At 33.6% G+C, this 12,425-nt stretch overlaps 1 protein-coding gene across 1 annotated transcript; it reads left to right on the top strand.

Annotated features, from left to right (window-relative positions):
* Window positions 1-10,490: 10,490 nt before the first annotated feature.
* LOTGIDRAFT_117350 (hypothetical protein) lies at window positions 10,491-10,943 on the top strand (the record flags this gene model as incomplete). The annotated part of the gene is made up of 1 exon (XM_009055996.1): window positions 10,491-10,943. A coding segment is annotated over one exon (453 nt), but the record flags the coding sequence as incomplete, so codon positions are not given.
* Between the last annotated feature and the right edge of the window lie 1,482 nt (window positions 10,944-12,425).

The following is a 12,425-nucleotide window of genomic DNA, read 5'->3' as shown; positions in this document are numbered from 1 at the left end:
ATGGAAAAAGCGACTCGTTCGGATGAGACAAAAACTCACAGGCTGTGCACGTTAAAGATCCCTTGACAATAGAAGTTTCCCCCAATGCACACTGCATGGAATATAGTAGGACGTCAAAATTCATTTATTTCATTTCTCTTCATATCACTGAATATATGATTTAATATTTATGTTATTGTTACAACAATTTAAATCATGTGGTATTCTTAAGTTGATGAAATGAAGAGAAATTCCTCTCAGTGTTCAGTTTACCATACTATCAACAGATAATCGGGGCGGTAATTTTAACTCAACATATCTGTCAACGTTAGAAATAAGAAATATGGCAACCACGAGGAGAGGCACCTGGTTAGCAAGAGAAAATCTTCAAGTAAATGGCCTGAGCTTTGACATCTTAACCCACACTTGGCCCACCTGCATTATCAACTTTAGGCGTGTTCTCCATATTTTACTGTCAAGGTTTTCTCTAATAGGGTCGGAGTTTCAATTTGTTCCATCCGATCTAATGAAAAGCTTCTGAAGATTGTGCTTACTAAACGGACGCCAAGTAAATTGACTACAAATGTTTGGAGAATTGTACTCCGCCACAGGGAATAATTTCATTAATAGACGCAAGAGATCACTAAGAGAGATCATAATTTGTCTTCAATTAAATGATTATAAGTTGTTGAGTGTCAGAATGTCTGAAAATAGGCGAGGAATTACCAGATATTGAGAATCGCAATTCTACGTTGCTACGTGCAATGGTAAAAATTCTATTTTGGCGTGTCAGTAAATGCTTTATCTAAACCATCACATACCATATGTCAAGCCTTTCAACATCTTAATATATATTCTACAAATTATCCTTCTTGTTAAAAAATTCAATGTAAGGCGGCATTGTCAAAATTTTGACAAAAAATGTTCTTCTCGTTGTGAAATGCATGTGTAAGTTGTTAAACTTATTTCTGCTTGTCTTATTATCGGTCTTAAACACGTTCAGAGAAATGATAAAGAGAGAAGGCTGACAAGGTGAATTCAAGATATATACCACAACTCTTAAATTTACATATAAAACACTCATAGATATGCACTTGTCAGTTTCTAATTACACATATATTATTTTAACAAGGAATAAAGACGTCTCCTTGCCTTACCCCAATCTCGTTATTAGATATTTGGAATTAGCTTTTAAATGCTTCTTGAATAAATTGTTAACATAATAACTTTTTTTTCGCGTATGTTGTATTTTAAAACATGTAATATGTATATTTAGAAAACTGATATAAAACACGGTTTTGTAGTAACTTTAGAGATATCATATAGACGTTGATATCATACTGTTACCTTATAACACAGCCCAGCATATTTCTTATATTACTCAATTGTTAAGTTGTTCATTAAAACAATCTTCTCAGCAAAATTTTTTAAAATATTTTTATAAATATTGTAGCCGCAAACACTTAAAAAGATGAGAAAGAGAGAAAAGTAGCAGAAATGATTAGATAAAGAAATCATATATTGAAAACTAATTGCTAATTACTATCAGAGATAACAAATTTCAAATAATTTTGATCGCCTGTGAAATAATACATCTTGAATATCTGAAATTCCTGCATTTATTCTATTAATATATTTCTTAAATAATTCTAATGGTTACTAAACCATTAAACCTGGTTCTTATATTTGGTAATTATATTCAAAATGATAAGGAACACTCGATACAAAAAAAATACCATATGCAATTGGTGTAATCTTAATTGTTTGCATTTTTATTTTAGGTAGAATGTTTTATTGAATGTTTGTGTGGTTTAACGTTTAATATCTTGCCGATTAGAAATAGTGTGATATGATAGAAAACAATAAAGATACCACTACTCAAGATTTCACATTATACAATTTTGATAAGTCACTTTACCTAAGAAACATGATTAGAGAGTAATAGGCTATCTAGAAGTTCGCTATATAATAAATGGTAGATAAGCTCCATCCTAAGTTTAGTTTGTTAACGTGTGTGGTCCATGTCAAAATTTCGCCTGCAACTCTCACAGTCACAGAACCAATGAAATGGGGAATGCCATGGAATTAACTACAGCCAAATAACTGCTATTTAGGAGTATTTTTTGATAGAGTCTTGCAGACATCTGAAGTACTGTTCAGCTTAGTAAGGAAGTGCATCATCTACAAATACGGTCCCTTCGGCATTTGTTTATTGAAATGAGAAATTTTCATCGAGTTTTAGGAAATCGGTTAAAAATCAAAGAACCCAAGCATTTACAATATTAGTAGTCAAAGAGGATAACTGTATTATATTCTAAAATCCTTGCAAACTGTCCATGTTTTTTACTTGATTTTAATTTTTGGTCATCTACATCCTGAGTTTTATGAAAATTGAAAAATCGGATTTTACATTTTCTTTTGTGTTCAACTTGAAATTGTCGCAACTGTAAGTTGAAAACTAATGAGAAAGATTTTTCAGTATGCAAGATTGGAGATATTGGATAGCGCTCAAATGCCAACATGATTTTATATGTTTAAAAGATAACTGTAGATTCAAAAGCGTGAACGAGGAAATTTGACGAACGCACTTCAGTCTGGACACAATTAGTGAACTCCTAGCTTTTAAGGGGCTTCATTTAGGCAATTGGCTGTTCCGATCGATCCAATCAAAAGAGAAGTGCTGCCATATAAATCAAATCATAATAAATTTCAAACGTATCTGTCTATCTTTGATGCAGGTTGGAGAGGCTGACATGGAAATTGCGTTTCACAATGGCATCACAGTTGGGAAAAAGCTGTCCTTCTAAGAATACATTTATTTTACATTTCAAGGAATTGTCCGTTGTCGTTATAATGAAGTTCAAACTGACAAGATTTCCCCCCTTTCAAGAAACACAAATCACAATGATACACATTCAGTGGTATTTACCCATAATAAAACATTTTTTTGCAAACGAAGGTGTATTATTATTATATGCGCAATTAATATTTAAAGCGCAATTTTCATAATGGAAAAAGATATTTTGGAAACCGCCAGTTTGCTTGAAAAGTGGTGTTTTTCAAGACTGATATCTAGTTATCGAGGGAAAATTGTTTAAAAGTATTTCCCAGAAACCAAGAATCATTAGCAGGCCGTTTCTAATGTCCAGGTGCATCTTATCTGTCTTCTACATCATAATCTGTAGAAATCTACATCTCCATACATAACTCAGTAATGTGAACTCTCTTGGCTCAAGGGGTACTTATGTATTAGATATATCATCACTCATGTTGTCACCCCGGTAAGGAAGGGCTTCTTCAACATCATAACAAATAGCCGTGTCACGATCTGAACGATAACTCAACTTCTACTGCGAGAAATTAAGGTAGCCTGCACACGTTGAATTTTAAATTATTTTAAAGGAATTTTGTGAAAGTATAAACAGCCAACCTGACCCTAAATTTGTTGGTGTTGATTAACTTTCAGAATAATGTCATAAATCAAATTGTGGAATTTCTGCAAATTTTCATCGGAGATTTTGAAGGAAACCCTTTGCCTTATTTGATAAGATAACGATTACATTAAACAAGGTTTTAAATACAATTTTCCACGTTATTCAACATCATTTCCAGTCATTAATGAGATCAGATTTTCAAATCGACCTTCAATATATACTTGTAGCGAATTCGGTTAGTAATGCTAAACATTTCCCCTTTTTTTACTTCTACTGCCGACATTTTCTCCATCTATACATGTGGGAATATGTTCTTATTGTATGCTGGGAATGAAGTATGCCTTTCCAATCGAAATTTGAATTCCTGCTATTTTATTTATGAATAGTTACCATCATGAAATGCCAATCATATCATCTCTATTGCACAATGACACACTTCGAAAACGACCCTCACCACTGTAATAGCATTATATGATGCTCTTGATGAATCATAAATAAAATTGCAATGATAAACGAAAGATACACGATTTTTTTAAACCAGGAAACTGAACATTTCTATATTTCCTATGATATTCTTGGATTTCTTTATCTTACGAGTATATATTTTTTAGGGGAGAAGTAGCATGTAAAATATTTTTCAAAGATGGATCTGCAAATTAATAAATGTTTTTATAAGCCCACGTGAAATGTGGAGCGTATATAGGTATGGCTTATGTCCATCCGTCCGACCGCAATTTTCCCGTTAACACTCTTGAAGGTTCAATTATTGATGGATTTTGACAATACTTGGTAATATTGCTCATTAGCATCCAAAAAAGTTCGGAAGTAGTTGGCCATATTACCTTGCCTGGCAAGCTATCTTTCCTTTCTTAGGACTTGATTATTATTAAATTATTCCTTTTGGTCGCTGTCTGTTCCGTTACGTTGTGTATCGTGAAAAACAATGTTCTATGTATGGACAAAATAACGGGAATGGAAATAAAAGTTGTTGCGACATCTGTGAAAAGATTTAATACAACAACTAACAATTTTTGCTGGAAAAGACATAAAAAGGTATTTAATTCGTAAAACAAATGGCAATAAATGAATATTTAAAGAAAGTCTGTACAAATGGGTAAATATGGAATATCACGCATTTTGACTCATTAAGGATATTGTTAAATAATTTTTACTTCCGGCGCAGGCACGTATTTTTTTTTAAATTTAAATCTTGTCCCTTCAATGCAGATGTATAGAGATTAAAAAGAAAGCGGTAATTTAAGAACATAACCAGTTTCAGAAATTGGTCTTTTACAGTATATTTTTAAGGCAGGCTTATTTTAAAGGGATTGAAAAGAGGTTTTCTAATTTCTGTTTAAGGGATACTGATGGCACCAATTTGCACCATTCCAATTTTCAGTCAAACGTCTCTGTGGTTCCTGCAATTACATTAAAACTTAAGTGTTTGATGACGTTACTAATTGCAGTTTATTATAATATAATGCATATTTTGCGACAAGTGAGGTGATCAAACACTTAGTTTTAGTGGAAATTGTAGGAACCTCAGACGCCTGATTGAAAACTGGAATCGCAAAAATTGATGCTATCAATGTCCCCGATACACATAAAAAAAAGAAAACCTCTTTTCAATCCCTTAAGTCGAAGAAAATATCACAACGAAGATGTTGTCACGGAAGGTGTTTAAGAAATCAAAAATATGAATATAATATCCCATATATATATCGCTTATTTGATGTCCACAGTAACGAAAGCGTTGCGATGGAAAACATTACTGTTCAAAGATAACAGGATTGTTGCCTCATAGACAAAAAAACCTTAGTTACGGTCCTGTGAAGGCAAATACTGGATAAATCCATAAAACTCTTATAAGTTGCCTGGACAATAGATGATATTAGAAATTACCTTTAACCTGTATAGTGTTTAAGTGTGCATAACAAATTGAGTGCTACGCTAATATTTCTTGTTTAGTTCGCTCTTTCTTGCTTTTCACTTTTAATCCAGCTACTCTTACCCGTTTTTTTTTAATCTGACAGGCTGTAGAACAGTGCTTCTCAACCTTTTTCACCCTGTTCATATTTTCGTGCATATAAGGATTCAAAACCGAATTTCGTCAAACTTAAAGAAACGGGAATTTTTTTTTATGTCTTAGATGTTTCCTCAGATATTCTACAAAATAATTAAAATTGGTTTGTTTCGATTTTCTCTATGAATCCCTTACTTTGACCCATATTTCATGAGTAACCAACTCGGCAATGGCGGCAGAATGCGTCACCTATTTTCGTGTACAATGTTTGATCTATAAAAAAGTCGAGAGAAACACGTTGTATGGATACCCAGTGGTATAATTAACTTAGTATTTATCTTTAATATGAATTCATTATAACTAGTGACAATTCCTTCAAAGAACCATGATTTTAAAAAAAATAGAGACTGACAAAATAAGATACGTAGCGTGATTTATTGCTTAAAGTCATTGAAACAATATAAGAATATGGCCCACATTGTGTTCCATAGAATTTTTCTGCTGACACGGAATCCGCTAGTTGATCATATGACTTCATTCGTTGGACTACATTCGAGCAGACGACACTTGGAATTCCGATTACAGCTAGGGATTATAAGGAAATTCGACCGATAAAAAATTGTGACGTTTGGTAATAACTGAAATCCGCCATTTTGTATTTGTCAAAGTATACGTTAATACATTTTACCTTGCTCGAAACTATTGGATTCATTCTACTAGCTAACATTGTAGAGATAACACATGTTTTTTAAAACAATCAAATGCGTAGGTCATGCGAGGTCGCACATGTAAATTATTAATCCTCTCCGGAAATTCACGAAAAATAGGTTAGCACGAAATTAGGTTACTTGACAGTACGAAAAAACATTTATATGGTCAGATTTTGTTAATGAGGTATAGTTCTAAGTGGGAGTCTTGAGCTTGATGTTCACGAATCAAAGATTTAATGTCCGGTCAGCTTCAGACGCAGATCTCCACGTCTAGTTTTGTCCAGAGATCTGCGACTTTTGACAAAATCTCAGTCACTGCGCTAAATCTACTAGATAATACAAAAGGAATGGCAATAATAGTTTTTGCGCACAGGTAGCGAGTCTAGGGTATTTCTCAACTACTTTTGGATGAAGCGACATTTGTTGATGTCTCGCACAGTGGATTGCAGAAACACATCATTCCGAAGATCGTCTTAACACTGGTCAGAATTAAAGGCACTCTGATACTACAGAACGATCAATTAATGCGACATGTTGGCAATGAAAAGCACTATCCAGTATAGCGAAATGACACCTACTCTAAATAAATAAATAAATAAATAAATAAATAATTCGGGTTTCTCTCTTCTGTAGAAACTTCTACATGATGTGCTCAGATTTTCCACAACACTCCAGAAATCAGAATCAAGGCTTGATTGTGAACACAATGAGCCAGTCATTTTCAGACCATTCACCCCTCGGACTTTTTTTTACCCCTGTTAAAGTCTTATTCACCCCGGCGGTGAATCTCAACCCTGGTGAAAATGATGTCTTTCAATATCTCTTCTGCTGATATTTATATGAAATTATATTCCATTTAATCTTCATCCATTTGGAATTATTAGCATCTATCCATGATGTTGTTTTTCTTCTATTGCAACATCATAATTTGTAAATTATCATTTCAGCTAGCGAATGATTTAAAATCATGGAATCTTAACTTGTGTTTAATTTGAATACAAAAAATACGTCCGTGTCTTCACTTGGTAAAGTATTGAACAAGAAAGAAAAGGTCAAGGAATATGTTTTTGGTTTAAGTTCATTGATACATGTATATCAGTATAAACTAATATTGTATTAATATGTCCAGTCCAGTACTGGTAAGGATCGTATGACCATTATTAATATCTAATGATATGGATTCCATATGATATACTTTGAGTACATCTTGTTCCATAGAATCAATATGATTCTTTAAAGTGACATGTTGGTCACCCGTTTGATTAATCGTACACCAGTCTCAGAAACGAGATTTTTTTAACTAAGCTAATCAGTAATAGTGACCCCAGCCCATCTTCTCAATTTGAGCCTACAGAATTATCCGCGTTTAAAACTTAAAATGACGACTCGTCTTCATACTACGCCATACATAGTGTGTCGGGTGCTGGTAATGCTAGTAAAAGGAATTTAAAAGTAGGGAGTAGTTTTTGACACCCTCTTGGTACTGTACTCAGTGATAAAAGATGCCGAAGTATGATGATCTACAGTAGGAATTGTACGCCCCGCATTCTATCTAAATATTGTTCTAATCATGAAATTACAGCGTGGTATGTGACATGCACCAATCTAAGATATCCGTACATGTAAGTAATTCCATGGGACCTATTGTTGTTCTTTTTATATTGAAACGAGATCCGTACTGGATACACGTGTAAAAATACAGTCAAGCTTGCAGCGCTACCTGCCGTCAATCAGCTTTATAAAGAACACATTTCCTGTCCTGATTTCCTGCACATTTCATCAAGACATTGACAAAACATATGTCATTTTCTAGCTAGTACAGTAACCTATAAACTACCCAGCTAACTAGATAGATCACCATTAGAACGTACTTTACATGCCTATTACTTTAATAGACTTTCAAAAAACGAGAACAGGAAAATGTTGTTTTTCTATTCCCTTTTTTTTATATTTATGGTTTTCAAATGTCTGAAATTGATGGCATGTGTTAACGGTTAATATCCAGCACCGAAAATTAGAAAGACTTTTATGATATTATCAGAAGTAGAATATGAGTAATTTGTACAAATAAATTCTGACACCATATCAACGCTTGGCATCTGAATATAATTTAGTAATTAGCTTGGAGAGTATTCAATTTGACAACCACCATTTAGCTGCAATACAGCGAATCTATGTCAATATCTGTATAGAAATCTGAATTACAACATGATAAAAGTTCTGTTTTAATATTTTCATACCGTTCTACAATTGTATTGAGCACTTTTTAACAGTGAAAATATTTTATTATTGTATGTAAAAATATATGCCTACCGATAGTTTTCAAGGGTACATGTCGGCATATGTAGGGTTATCAACAGAGGCTAAAACTTGAACCACAGTGTCAAACAGTGCATTGGTAAAATGGAGATGGATAATTTTCACCAATCTGTCGGTATATTATTCTAAAAGACGGAAATCAAGATGGTATTCGAGATGAAAAGTGGTAAAGTTAAAACCGCCACTAACAACAAGAATATGATATTATTTGTCAGATCAGAGACAAAGACAAATAAATATGGCGTCGATTGAAAGGTAGAGCTGGCATCATCTTTCTTTTAGTTTCGTATCATAGAAAATTGAAGACGTAGTGGGAGGCGGACATTGAACATCTTAATTTTCTTCATGATATTGATGGACGAGGGGTGTTTCTTCTTTCTACTTGATTAAACTAGTTTCTACCAATCACTATACTCTGATATATTTATCTTATATCTGTGATAATATCTTGTCATTATCTTTACTACTGACTTGATTCTTAGTAATCTAATATCGTATTCAAATTTTCAATTTTATTGAATGCTGCCTGGTATCTCCGAAGAATACATATAACATGGACTTGAACCAACGTTTGGAAGAATTCGATTATAATATTTACAAAATTTCCATATTCTTCGAAATCATATGGGTGACAAATAGCCTCCCAACAACTTAGAGAAAAACTTATGAATAGTTATATGAAGGTGATATTTTGACCGGTTTCGAACCTAGGGAACAACTGAATTTTAAACAACTTACTAAATCAAATTTACCATAACGGCGACTGAAATACAATCTTATAAAGCCCAAGTTGTATGTGTTTGTCCAAATGCGTTTGGGATAAGGGACTATCCAATTCATTTGTCGAGCGTACAGCTCAAGCGCATAAATAAGAGGATGAAAATACTTTGATACTCAGTCCCTTCCTCATAATGTTCTAATGAGCATTGCATTTATATAATTTTTTGGTAATATGCATATTAAAAATGCCAATTAATCTGGATGTTAACGTTAGCTTTTGCTTGCCCCATTATGCATGTTATAATGTCGCGGTTGTCATCTTAGAATTTGTATTTAGGTCATTGTTAAAAATTCACTTAATTCAGTTTTTTAAAAAGCCTTATATTCTAAATCGGAAATGAAAATATTTTCTTCTTAAATATAAGGTTGTATGGTTGATTACATGCGCAAATAAACAAATACATTAGCTTTACAACGATATCGTTAAAACGAATGTGAAAAATGGCACGACTTTTTATTCGAATTTGTCATGGATCTTGTAAAAATGATATATCACCAGTTGAAATTTGATATCACGGACACATTTTTTATCTGGAACCGGCCAGATTTGAACGTCCAACAGAGATGAAATAAAATACAATGTAAGCATCTGATAGAAATTTCTACTAGGGAGGCATAAAGTACAAACACGTAGTCACGAAATGATAACATTGAACTCTCGGCATCGCTTACTTACCACATCTTCTTAATAGTTCCAACCGTTTAGTAAGAAACACTTGATTGGCACCTGCTTGCTCCGCCCACTTCCTAATTCCAGGCACCATTCTTATTGGAGGATGTACCCCTCACTTCAAGCCTAATTTCCTTCAAATGATGCGTAGACTTTCTAATCGTGTAATGACAGTTTCACTTTTTCATCGGTCACTTAGTTTAGAAACAAGATTCTTTAACGGATTATCATTCAACCGATTTCATTACAACCATTAAGGAACTTTAGTTTATACAATACTGTTTGGTGAAGATTTTAACAGAGGTCTATGTTCGGCCATATCTATTTCTTACAAGAAGCACGTCAACTGATAAACTTCGTTTGATTTTGGATATAAAGGATTTGAATTCAAAGGATGGTCTTTGTTTGTGGGCATTATCAAGTGATTGTGTAGAACGAATTTAAGTAACATTTGTTGAATACTCCGGTACATTTACAACTCACAGAAGTGCTCTAAGATGATGGATTTTGAACTTGATAGAAAGCCTCTACACATGACAACGTTGACCAATGTGCCTGAATTAGTAGGACATAATATGACTCATTTACATGAGAAACGTGATCTCAAAGATGACCAAGATGATGCAGATAGTGGTGATGAAAGTCCTAGTACCACTACTTCTCCAGAATCTCCGAGTGATAAAACCTTGGGAAAGAAACCAGGAGTGGGCGTTCGAAGGTCGGAAAAACCACCGTATTCATATATAGCTTTGATTGTCATGGCCATACAAGCAAATCCTACCAGAAGATGTACTTTAAGTGAAATTTATCAGTATCTTCAACAAAAGTTTCCTTTCTTTAGAGGTACTTATCAAGGCTGGAAGAATTCTGTACGACACAATCTCTCATTGAATGAGTGCTTTATAAAATTACCTAAAGGTATTGGACGTCCAGGTAAAGGTCACTATTGGACCATTGACCCAGCAGCAGAGTTCATGTTTGAGGAGGGATCATTCAGACGTCGCCCTCGGGGATTCCGAAGAAAGTGCCAAGCTATGAAACCATTCGGTATGTTAAACGGTATGAATATGAATATGAACAATGCGCCTCCCATGATGGGCTCACATTATGACTTTTTTCACTCACAGAATACGAGTATGCCACCAATGAATATGCCTTGTAATTCATCTGGATCTCAGCCTTACGATACCAGTAATATGTCAACTATGGGAAGTATGATTATGCCGAACTCTATGCCACAACACATGTCAAATAGTTGTAATTACAATAACCGCTATGCCCCAAGTTGTGCTATGTCTGGAATGACAGGAGTTAGTAATGATTACTCTCATCTCAACACCCCTCAAAACACCACACCACAGAATGTATCTCCATCCATGTACGACAGAGATCAACTTAACGCCATGGCTACATCACAATGGCAGTATCAACGTTATGTGAAACAGCAGCCTCTCAGTCCTACAGGTAGCACGGGTTCTATGCATAGTATGTCACCACCATCTACCACTGATACCCTCCCTTACGGCAGCATGCCCCCATCCTCTACTACCACTGACACAGTAGATTTGGCATTAGCTGGTAAGTTCCTTGTAGATTTTTGCTTTTAAATTTAGATTTAGATAATTGTTGTTCACCATCCAATCATTTATATTTCATGACCAATATAATTTAAATATTTGCGTTTACTACAATTAAGAGTAATATGATAAGATAAAGTCTATTGGAAAATAGACCAAAAATAACTTTAAAATATTGATTTTTTTTTTATTAATTAAGTATGCAAGATAAATATAATAAGTATATTATAAAATTATGCATTGATTACTTTAAAAAGAAATAAATCAAAGAGTTTAGAATAAATTGGAATTTATTTATTTGATGTTTTCTGATCAATGATTAATTGGTAATTAATTTTACGTCATTAACAAATTATTTACACATTTACCATAGAGTATCTGAAGTGTGTGTCAGTTGTCAGTTTAAATTAAGTTAATTTTGACAGCAACATTGTATTTTAAATCAGAAATTAAATGAAATCAAGATCAGGGTGTATTTTGATCTGACTTGTTGTGATGCCCGTGGGGTAGGGGTCGCGTGTAATTAACACATGTTATATAGACAACTGTAAAAATATATTGCACGTAACTATTCCAAGATTCTCAACCTTGTAAATTGCTACAAGATTTGTTGTAAATGAATACTTTTTTCTCGGTGATTTTTTCATCGTAGCGGTCTATTTTGTTTCTTTAGTCTGCTCTTCTTGTATTTTCGGCTAGGATTTCTCTCAATATAAGTGTGATGAAAAGTCAAGTTTTTATTGAAATTAAATCGTACATATTTTCACACGCTGTTCTCTATGTAAGGAATGTACATATCGCCAAGTAACAGAGTTAAAAGACAGATACGGGAAAAATTTATCCCGTTTTTATTTCTCCTTATTTCAGTTTTATCATTTCTAACACATTTCAATTAAATGATATTTATATATAGCCGTTACTTGGAAATATATT

Source organism: Lottia gigantea, assembly GCF_000327385.1.
Source record: "Lottia gigantea unplaced genomic scaffold LOTGIsca_26, whole genome shotgun sequence".
In the NCBI taxonomy this organism is placed as follows: Eukaryota; Metazoa; Mollusca; class Gastropoda; family Lottiidae; genus Lottia; species Lottia gigantea.
This window is presented reverse-complemented; position numbering and strand designations above follow the sequence as displayed.